General features: G+C 41.5%; 1 protein-coding gene across 2 annotated transcripts in view; it reads left to right on the forward strand.

Annotated features, from left to right (window-relative positions):
* Window positions 1–13200, forward strand: part of MTX3 (metaxin 3) — a 72843-nt gene that overhangs the window by 28805 nt on the left and 30838 nt on the right. For both annotated transcript variants that reach the window (XM_030193225.1, XM_030193226.1), the window contains exons 3-6: window positions 237–316; window positions 1324–1416; window positions 7600–7782; window positions 7882–7958. In XM_030193225.1, the coding sequence (XP_030049085.1) occupies window positions 237–316; window positions 1324–1416; window positions 7600–7782; window positions 7882–7958 (433 nt within the window). The remainder of the gene's footprint in view (window positions 1–236; window positions 317–1323; window positions 1417–7599; window positions 7783–7881; window positions 7959–13200) is intronic.

The following is a 13200-nucleotide window of genomic DNA, read 5'->3' on the forward strand; positions in this document are numbered from 1 at the left end:
TAGTCCTTACCCTTAATGCTGTTAAGAATTCTCTGCTTTCCCAGTGTTTTATGCTACTCAGAAACCTTGCTAGATCTTTTTTTTCTAAAAGTATAATATTGGTACTGCACACGCTCTGTTCATAAATATTGGGCTCTGAAACTGGTATCTTTAAAACCACAAGATTTCATTGAATAATTTTTTAAAAAGTTCTAGTTTGACATTAAAATGTATTGTTTTCTCTTTTTTATTTGTAGGTGTTGTTATACCAGTCTTGACATCAGAAAACACTTCTGTTACCCAGCCTACAAAAATCCTAAACTTTTTAAGGAAAAAGGTTAGTGATAACAAGTGATGCAAATAGGAAGCTTTTAACTTCGTAAGATAGGCTAGCCCCATATCTTAATTACTGTTTTTAAGTTTATGCTATGCTTAAAGAAATCCTCCACAAGACGGCAAAGAATCTTGTTTAGAGTTATACTAAATTTAAGAATATGTGAAATAACAATCCCAAAACACTCATTAACTATACCGCTTACCTCAGCGGCGTCACTCACTGATGTCGGAAGACTTCCAACAGCGAGATTTCATAACACCAGCCTCATCATTGACTTCGCAGAGGACTATTTTCTGAAATAAATTTGCACTGTTTCTTAAGCACATTTCCAATCATTGACTAATTTAAACATTTTAGTTATTTTATTTTTTTAAATTAATACTCATCTCAGTTGATATTCCACTGCGGGGTTGGGGATATAATCCGACATGACTCATGTTTCGCTGGACTAGCTGTTTCCAGGAGAGTCCTCTGTTGATAAAACATTAAACATCAATATTGTTGTCAAACCTTACTTACATATTATTCTATATGAAGTGTTATAGAAAATACCTATATTGGAATCAATGCCAGCTTAACTAGTCAGTGTTTTAGAGCACAGAAAGATGGTGGATGCATTTTTTGTTGTTGTTTCTATTTAATCACTAAATGACATCAGAGGTACTTCATTCCACCTATCACGCTCCTGGGCTAAGCTAATGTCATCCACTCAACTTCTAGACTTAAACCCCATGGAACCACCATATTTAACTTAAATATCCACCATTGTTATTCAAACATCTTTCTGTAGAGCCACCCCACCCTTCTATCACTTGATCTGTTACCTTCCATACTATATCAGGTGGAGTATGATGAAAAGATGTCAAATGTTGCACCAGAGGAGCTTGCATTTTCTGTGTTGTAATCCTAGATTTATTGTGGGTCACTGTTTATAGGTTGTGTTGCTTTTATGCATTTAATATATAAGAATTTTTATATGACACAGTTTCCTGTGTTTTTTTTTCTAGAAGTACAATGCTGACTATGACCTTTCAGCAAAGGAAGGAGCAGACACATTGGCGTATATTGCACTGCTTGAAGAGAAGTTGCTGCCAGCTGTGGTGTGTATAAATTACCGACTGTACTGCAGGGACTACAAAGCATGTCTTCTTTTCAAAGTCTTCTATATCTTAAACAAACTGGAACTAGGTATATTCTAGTGCTAGCACTCTTAGGGCTATGTGCATCGGATGCAAATGAGATGCATGGATCCCCCTTTGTGCATTGGTCGCTGTTTGTGCCTACCTTCTCAAAATGGCAGCTCCCAGCCCCTGCCCAGTGCATTGTGGAATGCACTGGGCAGAACGAAGTACCATATAAGGAAGAAAACTCCTTTTATGGTGCTTAGCCTTGCCTGGTGCTTCTCAGGAAGCACTGGGCAGGGGCTGGGCGCTGCCATTTTGCAGGCTGCACTCCATAACAACAGGTCCAGACCTGCCATAAAATTTTGCATAGTAAAGGTAGGCGCTTAGGTCTGTGCATTGCTTGGAATGCTCATTTTAACAGTAATGAGCTCCTTGCAATGCATTTGCATAAGGTTTTTGGTAGCTGCTAGGTTATGACTGCTATCAAATGTATACATGTTAAGAAAATACTGATTAGTCTGATACTTGGCCATAATGTTGCAAATTTGTGCTACTATTGGTGATATTGTTAAATTTCTTTTATTAAATGTATGAATTTTCCAAATACATATAAAAATATAGAAAAATGAAGGCAAATAAAGACCATATGGGCTATCCATGCTATCTATTATCCCATCCTCTCCCTTAGAGATCCTATGTACGTATCCCAAGCTTTCTTGAATTCAGATTCATCTCCATCACTGTCCACTGGGAGGCTGTTCCACGAATTCGCCAGCCTTCCTGTGAAAAAGTATTTCCTCAGCTTACTCCTGAATCTGTCCCCTTACACCTTCATTCTGTGCCCACTCATTCCAGACTTTCCTTTCAATTGAAAGAGACTCTTTTATTGTACATTTATGTCACAGAGGTATTTAAACATCTCTCTCATATCTTCTGTCCATGGCCCCACCCCCAGTTCCACCTCCTTTTTGTCTACAAATTAAGCCCTGCCCACTGTTAATTATCAACTGGAAAAAGTGAAAAAAGGTAGTCTCTCCCCTTCTTTCCCCTCTAGCTTCTGCATCGCCCCAAAATTATTGCAATTATATCGGTCCTTCACTGACGCTACTAACAAAAAAACATTATAAACTTATTTCACTTATCAATTATGATTGTAAAATTTATGCCAAAAGTAAATTAGCGAAATTTATACCTCTCCTAATTAATACTTGGCAGAGCAGATTTGTGCGTGCCAGAATGACTCTAGACAACACCAGAGTCCTCTGCTATATACAACACACAGCATGAAAGTCTAAACATCCCATCTGTGTCTTGTCATGGCTTTAGATACTGAAAAGACTGATTTTGTAGAATGGCGGTATTTATTTGAAATTTTGCATTGGTTCAAGCTGGGGGATGAGTTTATTAATATGATTAAACATCTGTCTCCCGCTGGTGAAGGTTTTTGTGGAAGGGTGCTATACCTCTTCCTTTCTCGTGGCACCTGTCGTCTCTTCCTTTCCCCAATACAGTACAGTCTCGATTATCCAACCTTCACTAATCCGACTAGCCAGCATATCCGACAGACCCCTCGGTGACATCATTACGGCTTTTTTACACTTTCCTGACATCCGTTTCACTGGAAGGGCAGACCTACCTCTGTTTGGATTTGCTACTGAGTTCCTGTTTTCACTTCAACACTTAGAAATGTTTGGCTTTGCTGGATACTGAGATCTGCTTTCACAGCTAGCACATTTGCTTATTTCCGATCTGACGAAGAAGGGCAACCTTCGAAAGCTAATCAAGAAATGTATTAAGTTATGTCCAATAAAAAAGGTATCATCTTATTTTCTTTTCCATGTTTTATTTTGTTTGATTTCTATTGATAACCTTAAGAGTGGACTAACACGGCTACCACACTCCTCTACTGCAGCACTTGAAATACACATTTTCTGTATGTTCCATGTTATCTGACCTTTCATTTATCCAATATCAGGCTGGTCTCTTTTACGTCGGCTAATTGAGACTGTATTGTACTCTTCAATTTGGCACTTGAACCTCTCTCGCTCACTTTGCAGTCCCACCATAATATTCATGGAATTTTTTGGACAGCAGGCAAATGAAGTTATGGCCTGTGCTGACGATGTTCTTCTATAACTGATGCATTCCGAGCAGAAGGTTCCCATGGTATTGTCAGTGCTTAAATCCTTTGGTACTCTGTCCAGCTATTCAGTGAATTTGTAAAAAACAGACGTGATGCCCTTAAATATTTAATGCACTAAAGACATGCTTACTCCCTTTTCCCTCCACTGGTGTGCTACTGAAATAAAATATCTAGGCATTAAATTCTACCATACCTGGGAGGATACTTTGCAACTAAATATTCGCTTACTGCTTGCAAAAATACAAGAGATATGTAATTCTTGGTAACCTCTGTGGCTCACGTGGTGGGGCCCATTGGAAGCTAACCATATGACCATTGCCCCTCAAATTCTATATGTTCTTCAAGTGTTACCATTACCTTTTCCAGATTTATTTTTTAAGTGAATCTGCTCCATTTTAAGTAAATTTTTGTGGTGTGTAAAGTTGCCCAGAATATCTCTTAAAATCCTGAAAAGATTGCAGGCAGAAGGGGGTGTGGGATTTCCCTGATTTTCAGAACTATGCCTTAATTTCACATCTGCAGAGTGCCTGCTGGTGGTTTTAGGTTTCAGGAACCTGTGCTAGATGATGTTCCAGTTTGGCTTGCCATTGAATCAGAAGTAATTAAACCTTACACATTGTCCAAATTACTGAGATCGACTAAACATCCTTTCTTTACTAGGAGCCCTTTATAATGGATACGACACAGGCCATTCAATTGCTTGATGCCCTTATTGAACATCCCTTAAATATTACTCAAACAACTTCACTTTGGGGAAACCCTTCATTTAAGATTGGATAAACATCAGTTGTTTTGGAGACAGTGGGCGGAATGTGGGATTTTCTGTTTCAGAGATTCTGGTTCACAATAAAGTTTCTTCTTTTCAGACTTTGAAAACCCGTTATGGGTTGCTAGACTACTTTTATCAATATTTGCACCTTAGAAATTGCATCCAGCATAATTTAGCTGGAAGGTAGAATGAATTACTAGATATTACTCTGGACATATTTTAAGTTTTGCAAACGGGACAGCAAGTACTATACGTAGCGTCTAAATTCTACAAATTCCTCATTACTCATCCTCATTGCACTTCTTTAACTATTCAATCTATTTGGGAGCAAGAATTGAATCTTAAGCTCACACCTACGCAGTGGGAGTTCTTCTGGTGTCACGTCAATAGATCAGTGTATTCGGCACCAATTCTTCAATCTCTTGACTTTATTGCACATAAAGCAATTTGGCCACCAGTTAAAAACTGGCACTTTAATAAGTCAACCTCCAATATCTGCTGGAATTGTCAATAGCAGCGGGAACATTCCAACATATGCTCTTTGACTGTACATCGCTGATTCGATACTGGCATGATGTCTGGGACGTTGTTTCCAAGATTACTCTAAGAGACATGCCTCTTAATTTTCCATCGGAGATACAAAGGGTTATTTATTTATTTATTAGGATTTATTTGCCACCTTTTTGAAGGAATTCACTCAAGGCGGTGTACAAAAAGAATAAATCAAACATGAGCAACAGACAATTACAGAATTCTTGACTAGATTAAAACTTGCCATCCTTTAGTTTCCCACCAGCCAATAAAATTAATTGCAGTACTGAGTCTCTCCCTAGCATCCACTTCTCTTTCCCTCCTGTCCTTTGATTGACATCTCCCTCCCCCCCCCCCCCCCCCCCACACCCGGGTGTACCTTAAATCAGGTCTTAGTCCTGGCAGCAGTAGCAGCGATACTTGCTGCCTATGGCCTGCTTTGGAACTTATCTATACTGCTTCTGCAGAAAGAGGAAGTGTCAGAAGGGGCGAGATGGGTCAGAGGAAATGCTCTGCTGCAGGCTGCTGCTGGGACCAGGGAGGCCTGATTTAAGGTACACCCAGGGTGGGGAGGAGGAGGGGATTGAGAGAGGGGGAGCTATTGTACTGTGAGCAAGGCAGGGAGGGATATATGCTAGACTGTGAATCGGAAGGGGGGAGGGAGGGAAAGATGGGGAGATGCTAGCCAGTGGGAGGGAGAGAAGAATTGAGAAATATTTTTGGTTTGTTCCACACAATACTATACAAGAGCAAACAAAAAGCTTATCTTCTAGGTCTGTATTAGTATTCTGTCTTTGTTTTTACATTATGGCAGGAATAAAAAGAAAAAGAAACCAAGTTCAAAAGCACATGTTCTAAGCGTTGCAGAAAAGTTTATTTTACTGAGTGGGTGGATAGCATGAGTGAGAGTAACTACTGATAATAGGTGGGCATCTGTGAGTACAGGGAGGGAGGAGGTATAGGTGAGTGTGCATCTTGTGTGACAGACTGTGGCTGTGAATGTTTAGGAATGTTGGGTATATCAGCGCTAGGGATGTCAGTATGTGACTGTGAAGGGGGGGGAGAAAGAAAGAGCTTGGATCCTAGGTGGGGGGGGGGCGATGGGAGGGAAGAGAGAGAGAGATAAGGGACCTGGGGCTGGAGGAGGAAGGAGCAAGAGATGCTGGACAATGGAAGGGAGGAAGGAAGGTTAGAGAATGGGAGAGATATTAGACCTGAGGGTGGGAGACAGGGAAATATTGGTCCTCTAATTATGTGATTAATTACATTTCAAAAATGTAATCGAAATGCAGCCCTCATTTAAAGAGTCCTCCATTTTTTGATTCACAACCCTCATTTTTTGATTCACAACCCTTTTTACTTTGCTTAATCTTGCTGGAGTAAGTTGTTATATGTTCTTTATATCTTGATCTGTAGGGGGAGTGAAGATAGGTTATTTTACCACAGGTCCCTTTTATGTAATGAGACTCTAGTTACTAATAACATGGGTTAACAGTAGAATAACCCGTCTTAACAGTAGGCCATGTTGATAACTCCCCCTCCCCCAAGTGCTTTCAACAGTGCTAACAAAAAGCCTACGCCTTTCATAACCCTGAGATTATTTGTGAACCAGAGAGCAGATTTCTTTAAAACTAGTAATTCTTTGGTGCAACCTATTTAAAACATCATCCACCTCTTTGACCTACACATTAACTAGATCACCAAGAACTCCTGATAAATATTGCTGTGGCATGGAATCTAAAACTTCTACTACAGCTGTTACTGATATATCATTCCTAAAATTTAATAACGTGAATGCTGGGTCTCTTGGGAGGAAGTACCACACAATACAATGAACACCGTATTTGGTAATAGTTTATCCATTCAGGCTAAAGGACCAGTAAAGAACCTTGGAAGCTCCAGACTAATAACATCATCCCAATGGGAAAAAAAAAATTTAAATCTAAAGCATGATTTGGTTGATGTGTGAGGGAATTTGCAATCTGGCAAAACCCATACTTTGCCATATCTTTAAGAAAGTCATCTAAAATATGGACTTCTCATTATGAACATTAAAATTGCCAAAAACGACTAAATTAGATATTGAAACTCCTAATATTACCTGTGGCAGGCCATCAGTTGAACCCAACTCCATATTAGAGGCATGATAGGCATGGAGTGGAGGAGTGGCCTAGTGGTTAGGGTGGTGGACTTTGGTCCTGAGGAACTGAGTTCGATTCCCACTTCAGGCACAGGCAGCTCCTTGTGACTCTGGGCAAGTCACTTAACCCTCCATTGCCCTAGGTACAAATAAGTGCCTGTATACAATATGTAAGCTGCATTGAGCCTGCCATGACTGGGAAAGAGCGGGGTACAAATGTAACAAAAAAAAAATAGCACAGTAGCATTCTCAACCTTTTTTTTTTTTTTTCTAAATTATTTTTAAATTTCCACAAGGGCAGCAATAACTTTAACCCAGGATATGCAGATAGTTTGACAACTAATTAAAACAGCTACTAGAATTTAGTGAGGCTATTGCCAAAACATACTGCCCTCTTGTCTTCATGACCTCGTTGAACAGTTCTCTTCTAACACCAACCTGCTGGCATTGCCTTTGTGGTTTTCTGAGGAGCTGTAGCCTATTGGTTCCAAATCAACTACCTTGTGAAAAACCTTCAAGTTATGATTTGCATTCCCTTTTAACATTCTGCCTTCTTTCTTGAACATGGTGATACAGCTGCACACATTCTGGGTGGATGCTGACAATTACTGCACGGTTACAAGGCCCTGGTTTGCTTCACGGATTCCTTTCCCTCTGAATTTATACCTACCTGGGAAAATGTCTCGGGAAGCACTGAATAGGATCCTGGTGACAAAAGGGGAACCACCACTATACAGCTTGAATGACGTTGAAGCACAGGTAAATTTTGAATAACTTGGTTAAGAACTGAACTGAAATTGTAGAGTGTGTTTGATAGCTTGAGCTGCTTTTAAAGTAAACCTTGTTTTCTTTTGATAGATATATAAAGATGCGAAGGAGTGTTTAAATCTTCTATCAAACAGATTGGGAACATCTCAGTTTTTCTTTGGAAATACGTGAGTAGCCAGTATAGTAGATTCCTTTTTGGAAAGAAGCAAAAAAGTATTTTAGGTTTATAAGCTATTTGGATTACTTAGCTAGTTGTTTTGTTTTCTCTTGGAAATATTGATGTGTGTTGCTGGAATTTTGAGATTGTCGAAGAGGGATGCTGTGTGTGTTCAGGAAAAGCTCTAGTGTTTGAGATTTTAGGTACAAGGGATTCTCTAAGTTTTAGAATTGTCTTTGTTTAGTTATTCAGTGATGTAATTAGGCATTTTAATGCTCAGGGCATGCAATTATCTTTATGCATTGCTCCCTTCTGTGCTCAGTTCCTGTTCATCTTCCCCCAAGTGATGCTCCTCCGTTTCTACAATTTTCCTCTTTATTATGGTGTAGAAAGGGGAGGGGGAGTACAGCTTTAGCCCTACCCCCCAATATCATTCTCTAACATCACCCTTGATTCCCCCCCCCCCCCCCCCCCCCCCCCCGGTTATCCTTGAGTCCTCCATTTTGCAGAGTCCCTCTGGCCCCCATCCTCACTAGTGATCAAAACACAACTAGATCTTTTCTTCTGCCCTCTCTGTTTTCTCCCCAGTGGTACTCTATCTCCATCTCCTTCATATGATCCCTCTAGTAGTCCTCACTCTCCATAGCATCACCCTGTTCCTTCCTCTGGTTGCCCTTTATCCTCAGCCCTCTTCCCCAACATTATCTCTACAATGATCCTTAATTCTCCTAGCCTCATGCCAATTACTGCCCTCATCCCAGCAATCCTTGAGCACCCCCCCCCCCCCTTCTCGTTTTCCTGGCACTTCTCCATCGCCAGCATATGATCCTCCTTCTCCAGAGGCGCTCCTTTCTCTCTACCCACTTTAGTGATCATTCATCTTTCTCCCTCCTCACAGTTCTGGAAGAAGCCACTCTTTCCCCCTCCAGACTCTAGCAACTTTCCTCTCTCACTGGCCAAAGGCAACCTACAACTGACCTACCCTCCTCCACTTTCTCAATAGAGGATAGGAGGGTTTGCATTAGCCTATGCAACCTATTTTCTGAGTTGGAGAAAGGAAATGGACTATTATCCCTGTTTTTCTTATGGGGTAATAAATTACCATTTGATGTCCTTCTGGGGGTGGGAAAATAGGCCCATTTAAGGGAGGGGAGGTGGAGGAACCAATCACAATGCCTTTATGTTCCTTATCTTGCACTGATGAAGCTGACATTTACTTGGCAGCATGCTGACAGAATTAACCTGCATTTTCTCTGCACCACATGGAATGAAGATGGGCTTTGGAACCAGTGCCTTCATCTCACCATTGTTTTGGCCTTGCAGTCAGTGTCGGCTAGTTTCAGAATTTTAGTTGTAAATCGCTTTCAAACTGTCCTGCAGGAAAAAAGTTTTGTAATAAATTAGAATACCTGTGAATGGAATTCTGTGACTCCACTGATGGAATTGTATTTTGTGAATATTCTTGGTTGCGGATAGATCGCACCAAGCCTCTTAACTGCATGTGTAAGAAGTGTAAAGGTATTTAAAAAAGTTGACAGTTTATAGAAACTCTCAGATGGTGGTTTGGCCCGTGATGTTTCAAATAAGAGAAGTTCAGAAGATCACGTGATGTCACGCTGGTGAGCAGACATAGATGAGGTGAGCTCCCAGGCGTCACGCCCCGAGTTCCCCCACAAGCCAGATGAACTGAGGTAGTTGATTTTTGCAGTTGGGGGATAGACCTGCTAGGAGTTCTGAATTATCCAAAAAAAAGTACTGAAATAACGCATGGCGTCTAAATCTCAAAGGAAATTGGAAGAGAAACAACGCCAGTTGGAGGGAGCTAAGATGGCAGCGTCAGACTGTAGCGGGACCATCTCAGTAAACTCGGCTTGGGTGGCAGAAATAGTCTCTGAGGTGACCCAGGCTATAGAGTCATCCTTGGACAGGAAATTTCAAAGTGTTAGACAAATTAGAAGTGTTGGATGATTGAATGGAAGAGATAGGAGGAGAATTTACGGCCTGTTGTCAGCGGGTATCAGATCTGGAAGACTGCGTGCAACAAATGCAGACTACAAACACCACCTTACAATCCAAGCTGGCGGACTTAGAGAATAAACTTGATGACATCGAGAATAGGTCTCGAAGAGGTAATTTTAAGACTAGTGGATTTACCTGAATCTATTGCAGAGATGGAACTGCGTAATTTCTTGGAGACTTGACTGGTTAACTCCATGCAGCGCCGGTCTGATGCTGGACCCCTGCGGATTGAAAGAGCACATCGATTGGGCCCAAAGAGACAACCGGAGGCGAGGCCTCAAGTAGTAATCTTAAAAGTGCTTAATTATGTGCATAAGACTGAAATACTACGCGCCATAAGAACCAGGGCCCTGCTTACATATGAAAATAAGACTGTGTTATGTTTCCAGGATTTCTCCTTGAGGGTGTCATTTTTGAGAAAGACTTATGCGCTTATATGTAAAGAATTACATCAGCGACAGATTCAATTTGCCCTTCTGTATTCAGCGTGGCTAAAAGTATATCGAAGGCAAGGCTAGTCTCTTTGGCACGCCAGATATGGCGAAAGACTTCTTAAAACAACTACCACTCCCAGTGCGGAACCCATCTGGGTGACGGAGAATGGAGAGGGTGAAGGCATATAACTAACAGAATATATCTCTTCGTTGTTTGGAAGTTAAGAAATTGGACAGGTATACTGTTATGGTGTCCGGTAACTTTCCAGAGGAACAAGAAATCCCCTTCTGCTTATATTTTGAGATCTCCAGACAGGGGTTCCTGGGGGTTACAGGCCTATTTGATATTATAAATGAACATGGAAGATACTTTCAACTCGTTAAAAGTTACATAAAATACATAGACACCTAAAGAAACTTATCAGTGGACTTTGACCTATGGATTACCGGGATAATACCTAGAGAGTCAAAAACCATCACTGAGTGGCTATAAGGAGACTATGAGAACAAAAGGTTTTTTTTTAAATAATTTGAATCACTATTGGGCTCATTTTCGAAAGAGAAGGGCATACATCTTTTGACATAACTCGGAAGATGGAAGTCCTCCCAGGGACATCCAAATCAGTATAATTGAAGCTCGATTTAGGACGTCTTCAACTGCACTCTGTCGCAAGGATGGCCAAAGTTCAAGGGGGCGTGTTGGAGGCATAGCGAAGACAGGACTTGGGCATGCCTAACAGTTGGACGTCCTTGACCCATAATCGAAAAAAACAAGGACGTCCCTGACGAGAACTTGGACGTTTTCACCTGGACCTGTTGTTCTTACGACTGAGGCACAAAAATGTGCCTGAAATGACCAGATGACCACCGGAGAGATTCGGGGATGACCTCCCCTTACACCAACCCCCTCACACCCTCAAAAAACATCTTTCAAAATATTTTGTGCCAGCCTCTGATGTCATACTCAGGTCCATGACAGCATTATGCAGGTCCCTGGAGCAGTTTTAGTGGGTGCAGTGCACTTCAGACAGGCGGACCCAGCCCCATCCCCCCTCTACCTGTTACGTTTGTAAAGGAAACAGCGAGCCCTCCAAAACCCACCACAAACTCACTGTACCCACATCTAGGTGCCCCCTTCACCCTTAAGGCTATTGTAGTGCTGTACAGTTGGGGGTAGTGGGTTTTGGGGGGCTCAGAACACAAGGTAAGGGAGCTATGTTCCTGGGAGCAATTTATGAAGTCCACTGCAGTGCCTCCTAGGTTGCCCGGTTGTCCTGGCATGTGAGGGGGACCAGTGCATTACAAATGCTGGCTCCTCCCACGACCAAATGGCTTGCATTTGGTCGTTTTTGACATGGACGTCTTTGGTTTCTAAAATCGCCAAAAATCAGAAACGTCCATGTCTAGGGACGTCCAAATCTAGGGACGGTGAAATTTAAGGATTTGGACATCCCTGACTGTATTTTCGAAACGAAAGATGGACGTCCATCTTGTTTCGAAAATACGGGTTTCCCCGTCCCTGGATTTGAACGTTTTGCAAGGACATCCAAATCGCAACTTGGACATCCCTTTCGAAAATGCCCCTCCACGTATCTCTGTGCGGCTGGTTTATCATGAACACTTTGACTGTGATGCATATTGGTTATTTACTTACCTGATTAGTTAAAACTGGGTAAATCTAAAGAAGGACAATATGATAGATCTTCAAAAGGCTCTTTATATGGGGTAGCCTGATCCATATATTTAATGTTGCAGGATGTATGGTGGTCCCCCCCCCCCCCTTTTTTTTCATTCTTTTCCCTTATATGTCTCTGCTGATTGCTTCTTATACAAATTTTGACCTTGTTGCATGTAGAGCATTTAATTACCTGATTTGTCAAAAATGGATAAACCTAGATAGGGATAATGTGATGGACATTCACAATGCTGCCTATAAGAGGTGGCTTTTCTCAGCATATTTATTTATTTATTTGTTGCATTTGTACCCCACATTTTCCCACCTATTTGCAGGCTCCATGTGGCTTACATAGTACCGTCAAAGGCATTTGCCCAGTCGGTTGATAACAAGTACAAGGTTGAAATGTGATCATATGAGGTATATGTGGAGGGTCAGGAAGGATGAAGATTGCGTGTTGTCCAGTACAATCAAAGTCATGCTGTGTTGCTGGGTGAAGAAGTTTATGTGGGGTCGTTGGTAAAGGAATTTAATGGTAAAGGAAACATGATGGGTTTACAGTTTAATTTACAGGTACTGGCACTGTACCTGGTGGGCTCACAATCTAAGTGGTATTTTGTACCTGGGGCAATGGAGGTCTAAGTGACTTGCCCAGGGTCACACGGATAATCCAGCCAAATTAGTTAAGAATCTCCATTGCAATTTGAAGGAAAGCCAGAAAACGCTGATGTAGGGGTATAATACTCCCATGCAGCTAGGTGAGCTTTCTGATCAGCAAAAAGTGTGGTACCAACTCCTCCCCTGCTTAAGTTCCTAAGTTTCAGCCTGAAGGGAAAAATTTAGCTGCATCACTTCAGAAGCTAATTCTCTCCCCAGAGCCTTGGATTATTCTGCCCTTGTCAGGATTCATAGGAGCTCACTCTTCAGGCTCATTGTAATTTCTTTAATTCTAAGCAGTGCCTACCAGCTAAATTCCATACAGCTACACTGCCAGTGAATGCCCTAAGTTGCCCAAAGTGATCCATTGGACTGCAGCTACAGAGGATATAGTTGAAGGGTACACCCTCACTTTACTCTTTCTCTTCCCCACTAAAGGTAGGAGTAAAGACTACCACCAAAGGGGA

The sequence above is a fragment of the Microcaecilia unicolor genome, chromosome 2, assembly GCF_901765095.1.
Source record: "Microcaecilia unicolor chromosome 2, aMicUni1.1, whole genome shotgun sequence".
Taxonomy (NCBI): Eukaryota; Metazoa; Chordata; class Amphibia; order Gymnophiona; family Siphonopidae; genus Microcaecilia; species Microcaecilia unicolor.